This window comes from Gossypium hirsutum, chromosome D09 (assembly GCF_007990345.1).
Source record: "Gossypium hirsutum isolate 1008001.06 chromosome D09, Gossypium_hirsutum_v2.1, whole genome shotgun sequence".
In the NCBI taxonomy this organism is placed as follows: Eukaryota; Viridiplantae; Streptophyta; class Magnoliopsida; order Malvales; family Malvaceae; genus Gossypium; species Gossypium hirsutum.
In genome coordinates, this window is record NC_053445.1 from 34,746,840 (window position 1) to 34,771,216 (window position 24,377).

Below are 24,377 nucleotides of genomic sequence, written 5' to 3' on the forward strand. Positions count from 1 at the left end.
TTGCAACATTTTAGTCATTGAGTGTTAATTGCCATTAACAGTGTAACGGCAAGCTAACGTGGCACATTAAATCATCATTTCAAATAAAAATTTTAGATTAAATTATACATTTGGTCCCTATATTTTTTTTTTGTTTTGAGAAATTTAATTTTTTTTACGTTAAAAGAGATGGAGAAGGGAGGAAAATAGAGGGAGAAGTAGAATAGAATGAAAATTAAAGAAAAAAAAGAAAATTAAAAGAACATAAAAGAAAAAAATGCTCAAAATGAAAAAATATGAGGACCAATTGTATAATTTAACCTAAAATTTTTGTTTAAACTAATGATTTAACGTGCCACGTCAGCTTACCATTAGACTGTCAACGGCAATTAACGGCTCAGTGACTAAAATGTTACAACACGTTAATGTAACTGATTAAAACGTGACATTTCAAACATAAATAACTAAAATGTAACATATGGAAAATAAAAATAACTATTTTGATAGTTTACAAAAAAAAAACTAATCGCCTAATTCAATGGGCTGAGCTTGGGTTAGTTAATTGAACTTAGAAACCCTAAAATCAGTAATGTTAGATACTTGACTTGTTACTATTGAGAATTCCTCCAAGCCCAAAAATTTAATTAAAAATAGGTTAAATAAACAATATGTTCTTGTACTCTTTACAAATTTTGGATTTAGTCCCTATATCTTTATTTTTAAGAATTTAGTCTCTCTACTTTTCAGATTTCAAAATTTCGGTCAAATTGTTAACATTTTAAAATTATTTTGTTAAATTCAAGTTCATTATAACATCATTTTTTTAGTTACATGGTTACCAAGGGAGTTCCTTTATTTTTTTTTTAAATGTCACACTAACAAATTTAATAAAAAAATTAACAACGTTAAATCTATTGGACCTAAATTTTGAAATATGAAAACTAGAGGGGTAAATTCTGGAAACAAAAGTAGAGAGGTTGAATTCCAAATTTCGTGAAGAGTACAATGACTTATGGCATATTTTAACCTTAAAATATTAGGTTAAATATGCTCTAAGTTCACCTACTTTTCGTATATTTAATTTTTTTTATTTTTAGGAATTTAGTTTCTTTATTTTTTAAATTTCAAAATTCATATTCAAAATTTTAATACCATTAAAATTTTCTATTAAATTCACTAGCGTGACATTTTGAAATAAAAAAAAGATACAAACAAAAAAAATAACATTATAATAAACTTAGGGTCCGTTTGATTGCCAGTAAAATGTTTTCCGTAAAATGATTTCTGGAAAATGTGTAAAATGATTTACTGGAAAATATTTTCTGGTGTTTGATTGAATCTGTGTAAAATATTTTCTGCTATTTGGCAGATTTTCTGAAAATATTTTTCGAAAAAGTTGTTTTTACATATATTAATATATATTAATAAATTTGTATATTTTAAATTGTTTTTACATATATTGCAATGATTTATTTATAAATAAATCAAATTAAATATATAATAATACTCAATTATTAAAATATAAAAGCATCGCAAACTACTTCCGAAATTTACTAATTAGTAGTGAATCAATTGTAGTGATCTCCTGATGAAATTACGCTCAGCATAAAAGCAATTACGAGAAATGAATTCAATGCCAAAGTACAAGATAAATGGAACCAGTCATTACTTGGTATGAGGTTAATGCTTGCAATAGAGGGATCAACACAATCAGTTGGTAACTTTAAGAAATTGATTCGAGGTCAATTATTCTTCTGAATCATAAAATGGGAAAAGAACAATAAAATTAATGATACTGAGACAATAAAAATTATAACAGATAGAGGATCGTTGATCTTGGTCTTCCAGATATCGATGTTTGCACCAAAGATGCGGCAACTCTCATTAACAGCCTATTACCGCACTATTATACACAAAAGCACCTGTCCGTGCCTTGACAACAAGCACATTCCACTCTTGTCCATCCCTGGTTCCCTCCTCTGGATTCGAAGAATGCAGAACAATTACTCCATCATCATGCCCTCCATGACCTCCAGCTCCTATTACTAGTAAACTGTTTCCGTATGCTTTAAATGCCAGCCCCCAACCGTAGGAAGAGTCCGCCCTCACAGGTAGTCTCTTCACAACATGAGTTATTAACCTTATCATATTTCTTAACTTCATTAGTTGCTTGATCAGCAGAGTAAAGCTGATTATTTACAACAACAACTAAAGGAGGTGAACGCATAACAGGATGAAACGTACCTGCATCACGACCAGGGTACATATTTTCTATCCTCCTCCATGACCTTGTCTCAATATTGTACTCTTCACCACAAGTCAAACAATCTGTATGACTTGACATGCCCCCAATCACATAAAACTTCCCATCCATAAAAAATCCCGAACATAGTTTACGTGGGAAGTTCATGTTGGGCAATGTTTGCCAAGTACCTACTTCAGAATTGTAGAGTTCTGCAGATTGTAGGACATTGCCATTTTTATCACTTCCCCCAGCAACAATGGCTATCTCCCTAAGGCTGCTAGAACCAAACAGACAACGAGGCAAATTCATTAGGGGGCATTTAGACCAATTGTGGGTAGCCACACTATACATCCAAATAGCAAATCCTGACAGTTCACGACCAAATACAAGTAATTCACTCCGCACTACAAGAGACTCCTTGTCAACACAAGTAAAACAATCATCACATGGAATCCTAGGTAATCTCATCCATTTCTGTCTCATAGGATCAAAAGCTTCCCAATGCATCATATTACAGGCCAAGTAAACCCAGTGTTCAAACCCTTGTATTGCCAAGGGATAAAGGTACACTCCAGGTGCTAAAAACCCTTGTATTGCCTCAGGCAGAAGGGGCAAAAAAGCGTTCACCTGATTGAAGTAAGGTGCAATATGCATGCATATGCATATATGTATATATGGTGCGTATATGTATGGTTAAGTAATATAATTATGATAAAACACTTTTATCCAATTTATCTACAAAACAATGAACTTTTTTATTGTTGGCCAATATGCAAAAGTTCCTATTGGTTCCATGTCTGTTGTTCAATACACAAATATTACAAAATAGAGTTTTGATAATATCTCATTTCTTACAAGTAAAGGTATATCTAATGAAAAAGTTGAAAACAAAAGCAATTAAAGAGAACTTCAATTAGGAGGATTTTATATGCCCATCGCCTTACAAAAAAGCACGCCTACGCACACTAGGCGAGCGCCTAATCAAATGTGCCTCGCCCAAAAAGGTCTGAGGTCCTTTGGTTGTCTGAAGCTAAGGTGCAAAAGCATAGGCATACCTTGACAACACAGTATGGTTCAATAAATTAACAATGCATCACTTCAGTACCATCTTCCTATGGGCAAATTAACAGATCATATAGACTCATAAAAAGATCAAGCCTGAGATTGTACTGCCATTGATACGAATATACCCAAGAAAACCAAAAATGAGTAGATGTTGCAACAAAATCTGCATGAAAGCAGTATCAAGAACGCAAGCAATATTGCGTAAGACTAACTCAAATCAAAGCTTCAGCCCATTAATGTCCCTTTTTTATTCAAAAGACAACTTCCATTGAGAGATCATTCACACTTTGCCTAAGTAATCCTTTCAATCTTCCTTTCTTGAAATCTGAAAGAAAAATAACAGGAAAGATTGGAATTTTTTGCCCAGTGCATGGCTAGATTAAGAAAAGCAAAAATACCCAATTAAATCAACAAAGTGAAGATAGATAAATTACAACCCGGAAAGTGGGAAAAAAGAAAAAGAAAAGACCTGGTAGAGTTGAGGCTTGAGATTTGCGCTCAAGAGGTGGTGAAGCGAATTATACCCACAAATTGATCCATCTTTGAAACTTTTCTTTTCTTCTGTGCTTCCATTTTCTTTCCCACTTCCATCAGTTTTCTCCATTTTCTGATTCCCTCAATTATTGCTCCGAAATCAAAACATAGAAAAAAGGTCGATGAACGTCGGTGTCTGGTGTTAAGAATCAGTGTTGGCTAATGGCAAGCAGAAGATCAGGTGTCAAGGATAGGGGAAGGGGAAGGGGAAGGGAAAGGGAAGATCAGTGTCTAAAATTTTCCTGAAAATGTCTTACCGAATTAGAAATGAAAAGACATTTTCCAAGATTAAAGGCTTCTTTTTCCCGTGTTTGTAAATGATTTTACGTGAGGAAAATATTTTCAGCCAAACAAACACTGGAAAAGGCTGAAAACCTTTTCCGAAAAATGTTTTACTACAATCAAACAGACCCTTAAATTTAATAGAATTATTTTAACGATGTTAACAATTGAACTTGCATTTTTAAATTTAGAAGACTTTGAGCGTACATTTAACCAAAAAATTAATCTCAAAAAATGAATTTGAGCATTCATATATGATATCACTATTATACATGGATCTAACTTGATCCGTTCACTGAACACCACTACCATATGAGATGTAATATCCTGAAAATTACTACAGTAAGAAAGTAGGTATACTTGATATAGTAAAATAAGGAAATAAAGTGACAAAAAGCAAAATTTTGATTTATGTCAACATTGGGAAGTATATTATGACATATTAATGCAAAAAAGGACTAATTCGCAAAAGTGAAAAAAGTTTTGTTGCCCAAGAGTAAATATTTAAAATTTGAGGGGTTAAAGTGTAAATATGAAAATTTTGAAGGATTAATTGTGTAAATATTTTAAGGGTGAAATGATCTAGAAACTAATGAAAATGGATAAATTAGGACCAAATTGAATAAGTGAAGAATTATGAGGGACTAAATCATAATTTTACCAAATTAAGTGATGACTCAAGGATGAAATTTTAAAAGATCATGAAGGGCAAAATGGTCAATTAGAAGGAGAGAGAAATCTAGAAGGCAATGATGATGTTGGAGATATTTTAGATAAATAAATAAATAAATATTAGTTTATAATATTTTATTTGATTTTTTAACGATATTTTATTATTTTATTTAGTATATATATGTGGAAAGAAAGAATGAAAAAAAAGCCACCATCCCACCATTTTTCCCATGCACCAACGTAAGAAGAAAAGAGAAAGAAAGAAAGTTTTGCTTTCTTTACAATTTGGTCCTTTCACCAAATACTCACCATTTTCACTTAGAAATCAAAAGAATTTCCATATCCATCAAGAGAGAAAGATAACAAGGAGACTATGGGGAGCTAAAATATCAAGTTAGATTCAAGAAATAGAAGCTGGAGGAGAGAGAAAATCAAGTTAAAGTTTGAAACTAATAGAACAAGGTAAGAACATCAAGATTTCAATACATTTTTAAGTTTGATATTATTGAAAAAGCATGGAAATGATGTTATAGTAGAGTTTTCTTATATAAGGTCTTATGTTCTTGATATATTAGTGAAGGAAAATAAGTGAAAGTGATGGGAAATATTATAGAGAAAGGGAATAAGGGAGTTATAAATTTAGTAATCAACATCTTGCACTAAAACAGTTTTGGACAGCAGCAGTAGATTAACTTTGAAAAATCACCATAAATTGTGAAAATCGAATTAGAGGATGAAAAAAATATGGAATTAAATCTTATTAAGTCTAGTTTCTCACAGAATAAACGGTGTAAGTAATGGAATTGTAAATCATGAGATATAATAAATTTTGTGAGACAAGGTCAGAATGAATTCGGGTTCCCCTGTTCTGACTTTGTAAAATCATCAAAAAATTAATAAAAATAATTATAGGCTTAAATTTATATTTTTAAAATCCTGAATGAGTCTATTTTTAATAGAAGCAAATGGAAATATCATCCAAATTCTGTACAAAGAGATAATTAATTTTTAGTGAAGAGGGGTCGGAACTGTCAAACAGTGAAATAGGGGAAACTTTAAAGAATAAACTGTACTTATTGGATAAACCAAAAATTCTGAAAATTTTATGGTAAGAAGATATGTGAGTCTAGTTTCATAGGAATTTAGCAGATCTTAATTCGAAGTTTTGTAGCTCAAGATATAAATAATTTAGTGACTATGACTCAAGTGGACAGCTTTGAATTAATATATAAATAAATGATGGAATTATAGATAATGTTACATATAAGCATATTATACATTAAGGATGTGGAATGGAGAGGAGGAGGAGGAAAATAAATGATTATTCAACTAGCATGAGTTTTCATTAAAAATGGCCAATTTGCATGTTTTAGGTTCAATTACTAAATTGAATAAAAGTATTATTTTAAGGGTAAATTGGTAAAAATGTCAAAAAGTGACCAAATTGCATGAAATGAATTGTTTTATTATTTAAATAATAAACTGAATGAAATATTAATTTAGATCATGATTGAGTGGAAATTCGAGGAAAATAAAAAATTACCAAAATGTCCCTGAATTTTTGGTATTTCTGCAATTTAGTCTGGTAAGTTCATGTAACTTGAATTATATTCTTAAATGCTTGAAATGTATATTATTGATGTGAATATGATTTGAATGTTCATTGTATGTAAATTGATGAAACATTGATATATTTGATAAAAAGGGGAATAATGCATTGAATGGATGTATAAATGTTTATCACACTATATATTAATTCTATCGGTAATTTTGGATGTTTTGATTCTGGTTATAATGACATGTATGAGTTAAATTGGCCAACGTTAGCTCATTAATATTTTGATTTTGATTGATTTTAAATATGAATGCTTAATGAAATGAAATGTCTGTAAATTAATTTGTAAACTCCGGTAATACCCTATAACCCTATTCTGGCGATGGATATGGGTTAGGGGTGTTACATGAGATGGGGTTGATATTTTCATGAACTATTACGATATTTTTAAGTACCCAAGTTTGACACTTTTTATTCATGTATTATTTGTATTTTAGTATTTAGAGTTTGCCTCGATTTGGTACTGCTCTCGCGGCTCGTATCGAAACAATGTTTTACCCCTAAATGTTCAATCAACTGCTGTGCCTCAACTCATTTCGGGGAGAACCAGCTAGCTCTGGATTCGAGTGGCATTTCACCCCTAACCACAACTCATCCTTTAATTCTTCAACATCAGTCAATTCAGACCTCCACTTAGTTTCACCTAAGCTTCATTCTGGTCATGGATAGATCACCCAAGTTTGGGTCCATAAGCAATGACAATTGCCCTATGAAGACTCGCTTTCGCTACGGCTCTGGTGGGTTCCCTTAACCAAGCCATTGCTTATGAGTCGCCAACTCATTTTTCAACAGGCACGCGGTCAGAGCCCTGGGCTCCTCCCACTGCTTGGAAGCTTACGGTTTCATGTTTTATTTCACTCCCCGACAAGGGTTCTTTTCACCCTTCCCTCACGGTACTACTTCGCTATTGGTCACCCAGGAGTATTTAGCCTTGCAAAGTGGTCCTTGCTGATTCACACAGGATTCCATGACCTCCAATGCAAAATCTATTGATTTTATTAAGGATAAGGTTGCCTATTTGTTTTTTTTTTCGATTTTTTTGTATTAGTTTTGATTTTTAGATATTTTAATATAATAAAGTAAATTTTAAATTTTGTATAATTTATTTTTAAGTATTTTAAATTAAAAAATAATGTTCTCAAATAACTTAGACAATTCAAATATATTTTTACGCAACTCTAAGACCTTTCAAAAATGTTTCTAAGATTTAAAATGCATTTTCAGGTCAAGTATTGAGACTTAATCTTCCAAGTCTCGATACCTCCTCAAATAGTTTCTAACTTAAATTTTGAAAGGGGTACAATGTCAATACCTAACACCTAAGTCTTAAGACTTAGGATGGCTAGTATCGACACTTATGAAACAGTAAGCAAAAGACAAATGAGAGCAATACAATCTCGAGTTTTGTTTATTAAGTCTCGAGACCTCTAGATTTCCAATGACTATTTTTCAACCAAGTCTCGATACTTGTCTTGACCCTGCAGACTATGCAAGAGGTTAATTATTCCAACAACTAGAAACTCTCTCTAAATGTCCAAAAAACACTGAGAGAGTATATATTCAAGTCAAAAACACTTCAAGACATGTGGGAGCAACATTCAAGCTTAAAAGATAAAGAGAAGTCTTAAATCTTCGTTTTTTCGTTTCTCTTGTAAATATTCTCTAGGAGCTTAGTATCAAATCTTTTATCATTCACATATCCTAGTATTTAGAGCTCAAAATTGTTAACATCCACTTTCTTAGAAGTTGATATCGTGCATTCATCATTTTCACCAACTGTAAATTGGGAGGGTCTTAGTTGAGCCACGAAAACTAATAAGAATTCTAGTTTAGAGATAAGAACTAGGAGGAAAGGTTCTATCTAAGTCTTGTGAAAAAGATAGAGTTGTAAATGTTATATATTCTCCTTGAAAGGTATCAATTCTTATAGTTAAACTATCAATTCTTAAATTGATATAATATTGATAGTTTAAAAATGTAATTAGAATTACATTTTGAACTTTAGTAACCAATTTAAAATAAGAGTCATAGTTTAAGAATGTTTGGTGTAATTAACTCTAATTTTAAAAAAAATAAAGAAAAATAAGCTAACAAATAATAAAATAAGAAGAGTAAATACATTAAAAATTCAAAAAAATATGTGGGTTGATTGGTAAACCAATGGGTATAAACCCAAACTTTGAAAGAAAAAAGAGAGATGAAAAAGCCTAAAATAAACTAGATTATCCGTTTTGGATGAGCAATACGTTTACTTGCGGTTAGTGTAAAAACAATAATGATAGTGAGATTAGATATTGTAACGTGAGACAAAAAGAAACTTAAATGTACCACACTGGAAGTAAACATCCATTCAAATGAATTGATACCATGTGAGTGGAAAACATAATTATTTAGTAAAATATTTTATAAAAATGATATAAATAATAAATAGTTTAAATGGTAAAGTACAAAATTAAAAATCATAAAAGAATGGGTTCAAATTTCTTTATTTTTTATTTTGTATATAATAAATATAAAATGACAAAAAACCCTCAAAATAGTACAATTTAATTTGTAAAACAATGGTATTTGTGTAACACCCTTAATAATTTATTTCTAATTCTATAAATTTTTGACACAAAGGTGTATTTGTTTTAGTGGTTAAGTGTTCTTGGTATGTGTGTATGAGGTATTGGGTTCAAGTCTCACCTTTATCAAATTCTATTATTTTTCTAATTCTAGCCTTACCCTTGTTGAGTGGGCTTATATAAAGTTGAATGCTATTTTATATTAGAATGACTTTACCAGTTTGAGTGGTAAGGAAGTTGGTATTTTGAGGGTTCTGTGTTCAAATCTTGGTGCAAGAGTGGTTGTTAATTTTTGCTCGGTTGTTTGATAAAGTTTCGATTGAATTAAAATTCTGAGGGAGTTATAAGTATTGGGTTAGTGGGAGATAATTAAGGGATTATGTTGACATATCTTCTTTTTTGTTTTCTTTTTTTTTCAAATTTTAATTAGTTTCTCCCTTCTTCCAAAATTAACGTCTGTTTCTGCTCCTTCTCTACCTTTCTGTCAATTTTATGTTTTTGTTCTTCCTCTTTCTGGCGTAATCCTTGTTCCTCCATTCCTTTCAATTTTCTTGTTCACTATTATTGTTGTTCGCGTGGTTTCGGTAAGCCTCTCAATTCTTTTCGTTGTAGTAACGTATGATTATTGTAGGAAATTTGAACTCTGCGATCGGTTGCGTAGGTGAAGGCGGTGAATCTGTATTTTTTGCTCTGACGGTTTAACTTTTGCGTGTAGTCGTTTTGCAGTGGTAAGTGTGGAACATTGCTCGATTTAGTTTTGGTTGTTTTTGTAAATCAAGTGTTAATAGGACTTTGGGATTCTATTTTTAGGTGTTGATGGTCTCGGGGTTGGTTTCGCATCAAAACTGTAACAGGTGTGTTCCTAAATTACGAAAAATGAGGTTTTGACGAAAGTCAAAATTGATTACTGTGACGTCACACGAGCGTGTGGCCGACCGTGTGGGTGGCCGTGTGCGAGACATGACCGTGTGTTTGATGAGGGCATGGTCATGCGTAAGACACGACCGTGAGATAATGTGAGTGTTGCCGTGTGAGCCACACGAGCAAGGCCAACCTGGGCGTGTGGACGACACGAACGTATGGGCCTACACGGGCATGTGAGCGACACAAGCGTAAGGGTCCACACGGGCATGTGGGCCCATAACTCTAAAATTTTCCCTAGGGTCGCATGGGTCGTTCTGGTCGACTGTGGGCCTATTGTAGGGTTGGTAAGGGCTAACCAAACCCTAAAACTATGTAATCTAATAGTCTGATATTTTGCTCTGAGTATGATACTGTTATGCATGTCTGATTAGTCTGATGTATATATATATATTTTATATATATCTGAATATGGACATGTAAACATGATAATTCTGATTATGTATATCTGATTGGGGTGAGATTTATATATGCAGAGGAAGTGTTCTGTATGGTGATCATCGCCTATATTCTGGCTATTTGGCTACACATTATCCGATATGTGTCGTAACGGCACGATATGGTGTGTAGGGATGATGGTGTTTTTAACCCCACATGGTGTGTTGGGATGGTCGGAGTTGGTGTGTAGAGGATGGGGGTAGAACTCTATATATCTGTTTCTGTTATCTAAATCTGTAAAGGATTTAGGTCTGAATCCGAATCTGAATTTGACTGTGTATGTGATTTCTGTATGTATAGCATGTCTATTTTTGTTAGGTTACACACTGAGTTTACGAAAACTCACATCCGTTTGTTTGTTCTGTTCAGGTAATCCACAGGCTTAGACTGGTCGATGCGATGGAGGCTTAACGGTGACCACTTGATCGAGAACTGCTTTACTTAGTAATCTATGTTTTTTTATTTATAATTTCTGGTTTTTATTTGAGAGTTTGTAATTTTTGGGACTCTCCGAACTGTTGGTTTTTATTTGATTTTGGATGCATTTTTGACTATTTCATTGCGATGCTTGTCTGAAACCACAGTTTTACGAAAACAAAGGTTTTCTGAAAACACGAACTGCATTTCTAAAATATAACAGTTTTAAGACTTCCGCTGTAAGTTATGTTTTTGCAAATAAACTAATTAAACGACTTTTCCAGTAATAATTATGAATGAATATGAGTTATAAAAGTTGAATGGTTTATCGAAACAACTCATTTTTCAAAACTCATTCTTTGTGACATCTCTGGATTCGGCCATAACATCTAGGCCGAGTTTGGGTGTTACAATTTGAGTCATTACTCAATTCAGTCGATGCTTGATCAACTCATGATACCAGCTCAGTCAAATGTTTAATATACAAAATAGAGAGAGAGGTTGATAAAGGCCCATCCCTAAAATATAAATTTTCACTTTTAGACCTTTAATTTTTATAAAATTAATTTAGTAAATGGTAAAATTACATTTAACCCCTCAAAATCTTTTTGCGTTCGAACTTTCTTTTTTCATCCCTATCTTAAATATGGAATCGGGAAAACATCTTCCACACCCTTAACCTTTTTACATAATTGCGAATCATACTTTATATACATCAATTTCTCAATCTTTCGTGTTATGCATTTCTTCACCTTTTCTAAAGGTCAAGTTACTCCCCTGCACTATAAGCTTACCCGACGACCTATGTCCAACTTTGAACAATATTATTTTTAATTCAATTCAGTCCAAGATCAACCCAAATAGACATGACAACTTTTTTAAAAAAATTATGAATTGTAATCCGACCCAACTCCTAGAATCCTTAAAAAAACTATTTAATAAGTATGTAGATCTTTGTGACACACTTTTTAGTTCAAACTAGTATGACTTCCTACCACGCCTCAGCCTTTGTGTTGGGTTAATTGTTTTTTAACTAAATTATAGAATAAAATTTGAAGACAGTTTTTAGTTCAAACTAGTACAACTTCCTACCATGCTTTGTGTCATGCCACTTTGTCATGTTCATGGTCTTTTTTTTTTACCAAGACATTTATAAATAGTTGAAGAAAAATCACCATTAACCTTTCAACTACAAATAATCTTTTTTATGCTTGGACACTTGTAAGCATACAAAGGACATGATAGTAAAATAATAAGATAACTATCACATATAAGTATGTAAATTATTTGGACTAATTAATGCCATTGTAAAAGTAAATGACCAAATTATATAAATTAAAATATAAAGATTAAATATCACACGTCAGCATAGTAGAGAAATTGAAACTGTAATTTTACCATTATCTTATAATGATTGAAATAGGGGAAAATCATGTTATTAATTAATCCAAATAACCAGTTTAATAAAAAAATTATGTAAAATATTTTATTAGGGTAATCAACAATATTAACGATTTGGACTAAAACCAATTTATTATAGAAATTCAAGCTTAAAGATTAAATCTTAATTTTAGGCCTAATAGAGGGACCAAAAGTGATATTTGATCAATTTTCTGTAAAATGCATTAAAAAATAAAAGAAAAAGATTGAGAGGGACTAAAAATGGTATTTGACCAATATTGTATGAACCCTAAAAAGAAAGAGAGACTGTGCATGTGTCAAGTGGAGGACCTTCATTTTATATAGTAGTATAGATTAATATTTAAACATGTTGTTGATAAAACCTAAATTTGAATATAACTTTTTTAAACCACAAGTCCCAATAAATTTTGTTCCTATGCTTCTAAGAAAATATAATATGAATTATATTAACATGTGCCAATAAATTTTTATTTTCAATAAAAGCATATATGTATTTTATTTCTTAATGTATCTACTGAAGCAAGCCTAGTAATTAATTTTTCATATTCTGTAAGCCTATTAAAAGGGTAAATATTTACCATGAGTTTTAAAACTGCTCTATATTTAGGACAAGGATAGAACCCTCGATCATTGATTAAGATAGAAGAGACCCTTATCCTCTAGGGAATCCCTATTGTATTTTTGCCTTAATTTCATGCCAGAAGGAAGACTCCATATTTAACATTAGGATTCAATTTATATTACATTAATGTAATTTTATATATTTTTATAATTCATATGTGATTAATATTTTAATTAATTGTCAAATTAGAAATATAATATCACTTATAATACACATAAAACTTAAAAAGTTGAAAATTAAGTTAACTTATTTTCTATTTAAAATCTCATTCTAATTATTAATATCGTTAGTATTTTCTATCAAAATTTATCAACTTAGCATGTTGGTTAGACTATTCTTATATGATATTACATATGATTGATAAAAATAAACATGTTAAGTTAACAAATTTTGACATAAATTACAAACAATGATCATGACTGGACTAGGATTTCTAAATCGAAAAATAAGAGAACTGAATTTTTTAACTTTTAATATATAGGGACTAAATCACAAATTTTGAATAAGTGCAAAGACTAATAGTAAATTTTAACCTTTTTTAATGTAATTTTAATCCAATTTTGCTTCTTCCTTGGGAGGCCCACCATCGAATTGCGGGTCAATATTTTAAAAGAATTTAATAGGAAAAAAAACAAAATTACCACAAACCCCAACTATTGTTGGAATATTTTGGGGAAAACCTTGTTGGAAGGAATCGTTACAGATTCCAAATATAAACCGCAAAAAAAAAAATATATATATATATAACATTAATATACATATTATTTGAGGGTATTTTAGTCTTTTTAATTTAAAATAAAAATAAAAATATACATATTATAAGATTTGAATCCAAAAGAATTACATTAATAAATTTTTAAAATTACCACTCAACCAATACTTTATTTTAATTTATTTATACATTTTAATTTTATTATGCACACTTTATTGCATACATCACTTGTGCATATCTATACTTACTATTAATAAAACCCCTAATTGGGGTGGTGTTACGGGTTAATCAAGTACCAACTCAGTTTAAAAATTACTAATATGTCATTTTCTTAAATGGCAACTACTATTATTTTGACGACTTTTTTTATCTTTTCATATTTTTATTAAATAAAATAACTAAAATTAACATGTATAGGGATTAAACCCGAGCTTAATAGATTTATAAACAAATTTTTTATCACTACACCGATAATAATTATTAATTAAACTTGAAAAAAAAAATTTTAAGATAAAATATTTTCTTTCACAAATTTGTATGTCATTTTTAAACATACCTTAGTATTCTTAAAATGAATTTAAGTTATTCTAAACTTAAATGAATGCTTATTTATTGTTATTATTATTTTAATTATTAACTCAATATCTTTTATTTTATTAATTTTTTAAATTTTTTAAAAATATTTTATAACTGAAAATAGGTAGTTAAATTGGTTTTACCACCACCAATCCAATTCTTACCTCAATTATTAACATTACATTTGGTTCGTTGTAATAAAATAATTGTAATGGAATTTTCTAGATAGATAGATTATTGTTATTAAATTTTAATAGGATCATAATTAAAAATAAATTAATAAATAATAAATAATTTAATAATATTTTTAATATAATATTTTTAATATTTTTTAATTTTATATTAAATTATATTAAAATATTTTATTTTTATATTTTTAAGTTTAAGTTTTAAAGGACTAATTCAGAAATTAAAATTATTTGTTATTCAATATTACATGGAATAGTTATTCATTAGTATCACCAAAATAATGATCATTCTCTCCAATGTTATTATTTCAACTCTTTCACATTCAGCTTTCTATCAACTCTCTCTAGATTCCTGGAGACAGCCAAAGGTTTGTTCTTTGTTCTTCATTGATTTTCTATTTGATGATTCATAGATTTCATTCATTTCAAAAGAACATAATTGAAAATCATCATTTAGTTACATATAATTATAGGTCTGAACTCTTGAACTGCTTTTTTTTTTTTTTTAAGATTCTGGTTAAATAATGATTGAAAATATAGCAATAATTGTTATTAGAACATTAGATTTTCAGTTAACTTTGGAACTTTAATCCAAAAGGTGTAACATTTACGATCATTGATCGTTTTATCTATAATCCTTGCGGTGGAGTTTCATTCTCCACAACATTTGCAGTCACTTCTCACTGGAAAAATTGTAGATTAGTCCTAAATATGTAATGTTTGGGATCGAATTCGATTTGTTTTGGATTGAGTCAATATGGATTAGTTCAATTTAGGTTTTAAAATTTTTGGTTATTTTGGTTCGAGTCAATTTCGAGTTTAAATCAATTTCAGTTTCGAGTTATTTTGCAGTTCAATAATTATGGGATTGTTTCAGGTTTCAGTCAAAAAATTTTCGGCTTCTTTGGATTATTTTGAGTTCTGGTCACTTGGATCCATTCAGGTTGGGGTTTTACGGTCGTTGAATATGATCAAATCGGTTTAGGTTGATAGGGTACATGTTTTTTTTTTAATCACTTTAGAATTAAAGTCTTATGTACTTAAGCATTTGTTGTTTTCATAAACTCTAAATAAATCAGTCTGATTTTTCTTTGGAGTCTAGATAATTTTGTGTTTGCAGAAAACATTGTAGAACAAGAAATGGAGATGATAACGAATGTTTCGGAATACGAGGTCATTGCAAAGGAAAAATTGCCCAAGATGGTTTATGATTACTATGCATCTGGTGCCGAGGATCAGTGGACTCTTAAGGAGAATCGCAATGCCTTTTCGAGGATCTTGTAAGTTTCTATGTTACTCGGATTCGGGCATGTTTTAAAGTCTTCTTTTGGAGGGTCTTTGGATATCCTTCCATATTCGTATCCTAATATGTGCCGGAGATGAGTGTCGGATATGAGTCCTTGAAATGTTTGTTTGATAGTTTATGTTCTCATATAATGAGGCTCATCTGTTTGTATTGTGGAAAATAGGTTTCGACCTCGCATTCTAATCGATGTTAGCAAGATCGACATGATGACCACCATTTTGGGGTTCAGGATTTCGATGCCGATCATGGTTGCTCCGACTGGTATGCAGAAAATGGCTCACCCTGAAGGTATATATGCAACTGGATAGTGTTGTTTGAACAATTAATGGCCACTATGTTCTTGAATGCTTGATTTTGTTCGAAGTATTCGTTTTCGATATATAATATAGACACGAGATATGACCCTAAAAGAATCCTTTATATATGGAAAAACTTAGAAAAACTGGTACATATTTGTATTGACACTCATACTCTCTAGTTCGAGTAGCATAGATGGCTACACATCAAATTGAGTGCGTCCATTGTTGCTGAATATGCTGATTGCCATTGCATTTTTGGTGATTTCTGAAACTACAACTAATCTGTAGAGGAATGATGTGTTCTAGATGCAAAAAAAGCAAATAAAGTTTAGAATTTAAGCTTCCTTTGCATGCATTGCCTATGTTACTCGAATTCAAGGTGTCAGAAATGAGTATGTCTGACACTTGTATACTTTTTCATGCACTTAGAGTGTCCTTGGAGAGCTATATCCCGCTTGCATGTTTGAGTATGTGTCAGACATGTGTGTATTTCAAGAAAAATGAAAAATCGAACAATATAGCACATTGCATCATGTGATTCAATTCTTTATGAAATTTGATTGTAGGTACTTATGGTTGTTCATGGAAAAGGCATTATAATCTCTACCGTAAAGTCAAACAACGGAATTAATGAAGTAATTGCTCTTCTGAAGTAACATTTTTCGATGTCATTATTTGAGCCAGTATGTTGCATTTCACATATTCACAGTTCTTTTTATTCTCTAAAGTCTTCAAATGATTTAAAGACCGTATGTGTATATATACACACATATGTACATGTTATGCTTCATTTCCTCTGAAGTATTTGTATCCAGCGCCTGTATCCAACACATAGACGAACATGGGTATGGGATATAGTTCTCCAAGTATATGAAAAAACCCTTAAAAAGTATTCGTACCTATATCGAACACACAATCATATCCTGCACTCATCCTGGAGTTAGAGTATTTATATATGTCTCAATGGTGAACTGTGTTCCTTTATGCAGGAGAATGTGCAACAGCTAGAGCAGCTTCAGATGCTGGAACAATCATGGTTTGCTCCTCTTCGAAACTGATGAATCTATATTAATGGCCTGCATATGGTATGAATCAGAAGCCTGGTTTGATCTCCAAAATCGAAATTTAATGAGTTTGTTTATATTTTTCCCCCATCAGATACTATCGTCATATGCAAATTCTAGTGTGGAAGAGGTCGCTTCTACCGGATCTGGCATTCGGTTTTTCCAACTCTATGTGAGTTTTCAGATATCAACTTTGCCTTGCTTGTGATATAATTGTCTGATCTCGGAATGAAACCTTCAACCGGGCACGGGTATATGTCCAATATGGATATGTTTAATTTATTTTCAAGATTTCAATCATTACTCATATTTCAGGTACACAAAGACAGGAACCTGGTTGCTCAGCTTGTGAGAAGAGCTGAAAGGGCTGGTTTCAAGGCGATTGCCCTAACGGCAGATACTCCAAGACTCGGCCGCAGGGAAGCTGATATTAAAAATAGGTAAGCATCAAATGCTCAAAGTCAAATGTGAGTGTTGGATATGAATATGTGTCAGATACGGATATGTTCATTTCTTGGAATTTTTTTCATGCATTTAGAGGTTTCTTGGAGGTTATATTCAATACCCATGTCCCAATATGTCTCGGATATGAATGGTTTAAGAAAAATGAAGAGTCGAAGCAATATTGTCCCCTGTAAAGAATATGACAATTATGCTGCATGGACTCACTTGCAGATTTACTTTGCCACCATATTTGACATTGAAAAACTTTGAGGGTTTGGACCTTGGCAAAATCGATAAGGTTAGTCTATGTTACTCGGATTTGGGTGTATCCGCCAGAGATGAGTATATGCTTGACACGTATCATATCTCCATACTTATATCTGAATATATGTAGGACACAAACACCGAACACCGATACTTATGAAAATAATCGGAAAACATAAGTTTTAGTTATCCGTTTACTTTTGTTCATCTAATGGTGAGATTATCTTTACAGACTGATGACTCCGGACTAGCTTCATATGTTGCCAACCAAATTGATCAGTCACTCAGCTGGAAAGTAAGATATTTGTGTTATATTTTGCATCTTCCTGACCGTAAAACATAGGAAATTTTCTCAAGTTTTCTTTCTTGCCAATCAAACAGGATGTGAAGTGGCTTCAAACGATCACATCATTGCCGATTCTAGTTAAGGGTGTTCTTACCGCTGAGGATAGTAAGCAAAGCTGACCTTACAGAAACTACCAAAACTCAATGAATTTCATGTTTTTGTTTTTATTTTCTCGGTAAAATTTTACTTAGCAATGTTCAATAATGCAGCAAAGCTAGCTATAGAAGCTGGAGCTACCGGGATCATTGTATCCAATCATGGAGCTCGCCAGCTTGATTATGTACCAGCAACTATTATGGCTTTGGAAGAGGTACATTTTTCCCTTTTGATTTCATTAATGTTTATGTTATTCGTATTCAGGTGTGAGAGTTTTGCATATGAGTATCTATCCAATATGGGTATATTTAATTTTTTTTCTCTGTTTTTTTCATGTATATGGATGATATTTGAAATGTGCCATATCCTTGTACTTTGTCCGGATAGGTGCTAACCATGGGTGCTGGACATGATTACTTTAAAATATACATGTATATATATATATTAAGATCATCTATCAAAGGCTAAAGATGTTTTGAAGTCATTAAGATCATCATTCAATGCTAATGATCATGTCTCATTGTGCATATAGTTTCGTTACGGACCTTTGACGAGTGTTTTTAACTTGTCATTTTCTGTACGAGTACTCTAGCAATGATGAAATAACTTATGTTACTTGGATTCAAGTGTGAGTATCGAATATGAGTATGTGTTTGATATAAATTTGTTAACATCTTTTGAAAAAATTCATGTAGTCAAAAGATCGTAGAATAATCATAGTCGGAAATAGGTATTTGAATACCTTTTGGAAACATAAAGAATCGATGCCACGTAGCATATCACTATTTCTTTTTTTACTTTCATATTTTGGTATTGATGTATTTAATGAAAAAAATTCCAAAATATACATTACCGTTGGACTTCTATGACTTTTTGATCTTACAGGTTGTTAAAGCAGCACAAGGTAAAGTTCCGGTTTTCCTCGATGGAGGAGTTCGGCGAGGAACCGATGTCTTTAAGGCATTGGCACTCGGAGCATCGGGAATATTCGTAAGTATAGATTTTCTTAATCTGTAACACAGTACCGGTAGTGTGTAGTCAAAGTAAACATCTAATTACCGGCTTTATACATCAAAATAGTATCCATTTTTTGCTCTTTAAATGAAAACCGAACCCTATAGACCACATTGTATCAAATGTTAACCCATTAACAATTTGGCGATTTTCAGATTGGAAGGCCAGTGGTATTTGCATTGGCTGTGGATGGCGAAGCTGGTGTTCGGAAAGTGCTTCAAATGTTACATGACGAATTAGAGCTGACGATGGCATTAAGTGGTTGTCGATCGCTGAAGGAGATTACTCGAAACCAAGTTGTCGCTGATTGGGACCATCCTCGGGTTTTGCCTAGGTTATAAGTTGAGAGCTCTTATAATTTTGCACATGATCACAAATGGAGTCTTATTGATTCATTAAATGGTTAAAATCCCTTGAATTGTTTTAAGTTTTGAAGGTTTTGAATGATTTAGTTTATGTAATTGACAATTTGAGTGTTTTTATTTTCTCAGTAGTAGAAAATAGGGTTAGATCTTGAACTTCATGTCGTTACATTTTTTAAAAAATTCAGGCTTACTCGCTAAAATTATATTACATAAAAGACTAAAAAATAAAAAATAAAAAACATATAAAATAAAACCTATCACAATAATCAAAATCATGAATCATATGCTAATAATAAAAATAAATTAAATCATGAATATGATTGTCCATTTACTCTCATCCTTCTTGCCAGATCTACAATAAATATAATGGATCTTAATATATTCTCTCCTCTCCAAAGATAACGATGAATAAGCAAGATAAGTAGATCGTTTTGTGGATTAAGCAACAAACAATCTGAAAAATCTCAATACCTAGAACAACCAACCAAAGGTTGTATGCATTTGGCGAACTTCAACTTTTCGCTTGGCATTGTGATAGCTGCTATTAAACATGTTAAATAAGAGAATGTGCATTAGAGATGGTCTTTATTTTCACTTTTCCAGGTTTTAGTTCGTGGCAACAAATGTGACGCTCTATAACTAATTGATTTTCGGATCAAGGATAAATTGTTACATGCAAGACCCTAATTTCTCCCCGTCCCAATTTCTAGTCACAATATTACATAATTAACTTACAATTAGTAAAATATTTTCAAGATTGACAAGCATGGTAAATATTTATATTCCAATCCTGAACGCTTAATTCATCTTGTCCAATTACTCTCTTCAAGGCCTAATGTATTAAACATTGAACCTACCCTTATCCAATTCTTATCTTAAAGGCCTAATGTAAACATTAAACCTACTTTTACGCAATTCCTCCTTTGAGGGCTAAAGTAAATATTAAACCTACCGTTATCCAATTCCTTTGTTCCCACCAACAAAGCCTAAGCTTAAAGTTAACCTTAAACCAATCATTGTCCAATTCGTTTGTCATGACCTCTTCTCATCGTCCATCATTGTGGAAAACATCCACATGCTAATTGAACTTAAACTCTTTTGTTGGTTCATGAGGACCCAAAGGGTGTATATCCAAGGTATCCTTCTCGGCCTCGCCTTCGAACATGTAGGTGTATTGTGTCACAAGCCGAGACTTTAATTCCAATCACGTGCAACCTTAGACTCAATTCTTTCATCGGCAAGTCTAAGTTCAGCCTTTAATCCTTACATAAAGAAGCTAAGCACACCACTAAACCCAGACAAGCACACAAGGGAGCACAAAATAGTTTGGGAGTATGGGGAAGTGTATTTACTTAAATAACCTAAATTGGCTACAATTGAGGGATGGTTGCCTTCTATATGGGCAAGCCTCTTTGATTCAGTGGTTAAAATTACAATTAATGCCCTTTTGATCTAGAGCTTCTAAAATCTTTTACTCGATTCTAGAAGAGTTCGATCTTCTGACTTTCGGAGTCTTTTGGGACGTTCCGGCAATCCCTTGACTCATTCTTATCACATGTGCACCATTCCAAACTTGTTATAGCACTAGGGGCAACTTTACTCTTAGGTGAACCATGACATCTTACACTATGTAGTTGTTCATGTTTCTTGGAGTAGCGCACTTGGTGATGGTGGCAATGTACCAAGACCTCGAAACTCAAGCTTGTTGTTATTGATCTCAACTAGGGAATCTGGTTGCAAGTTTGGAGGGACTTCTATACGGTAGAACACTTAGCCGAACTTACTTTTTGGTGCCATACTTTGAGTTGTGGCTAAGGAAAATAAAGAAATTAAGGGAATAGAAAAGAAAGAGAAATAGTTGGATTGAATTAACAGCCTTCCTTTAGGCCATTGCGTAAAAAAAATATGGTACTAGACATATATTATTAAGGAAAATTGTTTTATTGAAAAATTTGAAATTCATAATTTCGTGTCAAAGGGAGTGTCCAGTCCTTTGCCCACTAAATCTATATGGAGACAATTTCCATATTTAAGGTATTGGAAATTTATTGAACTCTTTATTTGAGCTATATTAATTATATGGTTGATAACTATCTTATTATGGATTACCATATATCTTAGGTAATATTATATTGGTGATTGGATTGATTCGAAATTACCCAAGATAATCCTTTGAATCGTGATTCTGTTGGATGAGCTGCCAAGAGTTTATATTTACATTATTCTTATGTTATTGTTGTTTTAGTGGAATTGATATAGACTTTCATATGGCAAGTCTCGATATTAAGTCTATATATTCGAGAGACTTGTATATATAATTGTATTTAGAGTTAGGTACTTAATTTATTTTTGTGAGAATATTATTGTAAAAGTGCTATTTTGATATTAAGTCTGTGTTGTGATTTTACTTGCTAAATTCACAAGGGATTAATTTAGTGGTAAAAGTATCGAGTCTTCAAGGTACAAGGGTGAAGGAAATTATCATGAGATGTGATTGAGTAGGTTCATTTTGTGTAATTGCTGAAGAAAGTTGATATTTCTCATTGAGTTAGGCTCTGCATGTTGGAAAATTTTAGTTCGAAAATAGTTTTCTTGCACAACGAAAAATTAAAAATTTGAAAACCAAACCGGTTGTGATATTTATAGCAATAAACTTTACCCAAAATCGCACATGTGTTTTTGGCTAGACGGATCCTTGTCGTACCACAAATTGCTTCAAATGTTGGCTCGAACGAATTCGAATCTAACACGGAACCAAAAATTATTTATTTTACTTTCAATGGGAAATCAAATCTCTCTTCAATAGAAACCAATAGAATTGTTATTTCAAAAAATATAATTTATACTTAAAAAATAAATTTTCACTATTTTCGGGTCGCAAACACATATTTACAAAGATGTTATCCCTTTGTGATATGATGAAACCATGGTTAGTTTCCCATGGTTAAATTTTTACCATTAGTCTTTGTACTTTGTAAAAATTAGGGATCTAGTCCTTATACTTTCATTTGATCAATTTTAGTTTTTATACTTTTCAAATTGGTCAATTTTAGTCTTTGTACTTTTTGAATTTTTAAATTTTAGTCTTGACCCAAACAATAGCAGTTAAAATCGTTGGATTAAATTTAATTACTAGTCTTGGCGTACAATTGTAAATTTAGTTCATAATCTTCAATTGGATCATTTTAAGTCTCTATATTTTTTCGAATTTTAAAATTTCAATTTTGATGCAAATGACAGTCATTAATCTATCAACTGGATTTTTATTAAGTAATGAGTTTAATAGTTAAAATTTGGTGAAGACTAAAATTTTAAATTTTAAAAAATATTTAAGATTAAAATGAAAAAAATTCAATTCAACTTGTGCAAAATACAAGTAATTTAACCTTACAAGAGAATCAATTTCAAGCACATTGATTGATTTGAATCAATCAAAATTTTGGACTAAAAAGATTATTAGACAATTGAGGGGAAAAAAATAGTTGATAATCTTTAAAGTAGCGTCCAAAATCAAACAACACTTTTTTTTTTAATATTTTAAATCAATGGTATAATTTCATTTTTAATCTCTAAAATATGTTCAAAATCTATATAATTTCATTCTTTTTATTTTTTACATTTTATAAAATGGTTAATTTTCAATTTTGGTCATTCTAAATTGCTTAAATTTGAGATTTAATATTTATACTTTAAATTCTAACGATCCCTATATTTTTATAATGTTATTAACTAGTGCAAATAGTAAATATAGTTAACTTTTCAATTAAAATATTACATGGTTATATAGAATTTGAAAGTGAATTTTTAAATCCAAAAAATAGAGGGATTACATTCTTGAAAATAAAAGTAAGAGGACTAAATTTCAAATATAGGAAATGTGGAGGCTTAGAGTCACGATTGGCCGGTCGGATCTGCGCAAGCTAAAAGAATAGATTGAATTAGTTTTTGTTTTTATTTTTATGACCTTTCAATAATTTCTTTAATCCAACCCAATCCAATTCTGAAAATTTTACTTAAAGTATATTTTAATCTTTAAATTTTTTATTTTATAATTTAATGCAAACAAATAATGAAACAGGAATGAGATAATGAAAGCATGGGCTAATCTGGATGAAATGTATTCATGATAAGTATAGCATAATTTTGCAACTTTTCAAACTTCTTTTGACTTTATATCTTAATTTCAATTACATTTTTGAAAATTTCTCTTCCTAATTATATATCTTAAGTAACTTGTTTTGCAAGAAAAGAAGAAGATAACTCCAACACTAAACACATGCTAATTAACTTTATCACCAAACTTTTACAAACATACTGGTTCGGTAGGTGGAGATGTGAAATTATTTTTTAACAATTAAATATATTTTTTTATAATTAAATTTAAATAAAATTATTTAATAAATCTAAAGTTGATGCCTCTTCACTTTTTCCTTTTTTGCAAAATTCAACATTATCATCATAGTTTTTACTTTATTTATTATTTATATCTTAATTTCATTTCTTATTTGATTTTTTTTTCATTTTGCAAAGTTGTTTTGGATGAAAGATTAATAGTTGGGTTTAATAGAAAATGAAAGAAAATAAAAAATAATTAAGGTCTAATTTTACCTTTTTTTATTTTTGAAATTTAACCCATTTACTTTTAATTTCATAAATTTAATTCCTCTACTTATTTAAAATCAAGGCCAATCTGGTCATCTCATTACCATATTTTTGTTAAATTTAAATATGCGTTATCGACTCGACATCAAATTTTAAATTAAAACAAATTCCTTAATAATATTATCAGTTGAACTTCAAATAAACAAAGAGATTAAATTCTTGAAAATAAAAACAAAATGATTAAATTCAAATAGTACAGGGATTGGAGGCATAATTCAACCAATAATTAAAGTTAAATTGAAAAAAATAAAGAAAGAAGAGA

At 31.0% G+C, this 24,377-nt stretch overlaps 1 protein-coding gene and 1 pseudogene across 5 annotated transcripts; one reads left to right on the forward strand and one right to left on the reverse strand.

Annotated features, from left to right (window-relative positions):
* Window positions 1-1,863: 1,863 nt before the first annotated feature.
* LOC107892932 (F-box/kelch-repeat protein At5g60570-like) lies at window positions 1,864-2,878 on the reverse strand (annotated as a pseudogene).
* An 11,610-nt stretch (window positions 2,879-14,488) lies between these two features.
* LOC107891743 (peroxisomal (S)-2-hydroxy-acid oxidase) lies at window positions 14,489-19,606 on the forward strand. Of its 5 annotated transcripts, none has more exons than XM_016816625.2 (13): window positions 14,489-14,623; window positions 15,133-15,198; window positions 15,358-15,535; window positions 15,725-15,849; window positions 16,850-16,896; window positions 17,019-17,096; window positions 17,240-17,364; window positions 17,600-17,666; window positions 17,865-17,927; window positions 18,014-18,083; window positions 18,188-18,288; window positions 18,960-19,064; window positions 19,244-19,606. In XM_016816625.2, the coding sequence occupies exons 3-13, from the start codon at window positions 15,396-15,398 to the stop codon at window positions 19,427-19,429; spliced, it is 1,107 nt and encodes a 368-aa protein (XP_016672114.2). In that variant the 5' UTR covers window positions 14,489-14,623; window positions 15,133-15,198; window positions 15,358-15,395; the 3' UTR covers window positions 19,430-19,606. The 5 variants fall into 5 exon arrangements, with proteins under 5 accessions (XP_016672114.2, XP_016672115.2, XP_016672116.2 ...); XM_016816626.2 differs by having other exon boundaries at window positions 14,509-14,623; window positions 15,133-15,249; XM_041100435.1 differs by having other exon boundaries at window positions 14,511-14,623; window positions 15,140-15,198.
* Window positions 19,607-24,377: the final 4,771 nt, after the last annotated feature.

Bases quoted from the DNA above. Each gene is read 5' to 3' on its own strand.
- LOC107891743 (XM_016816625.2), top strand. From the start codon at position 15,396: ATGGAGATGATAACGAATGTTTCGGAATACGAGGTCATTGCAAAGGAA. The intron at 15,536-15,724 runs GTAAGTTTCTAT...TGTGGAAAATAG, and splicing joins AATGCCTTTTCGAGGATCTT to GTTTCGACCTCGCATTCTAA. The intron at 17,097-17,239 runs GTGAGTTTTCAG...CTCATATTTCAG, and splicing joins TTCGGTTTTTCCAACTCTAT to GTACACAAAGACAGGAACCT.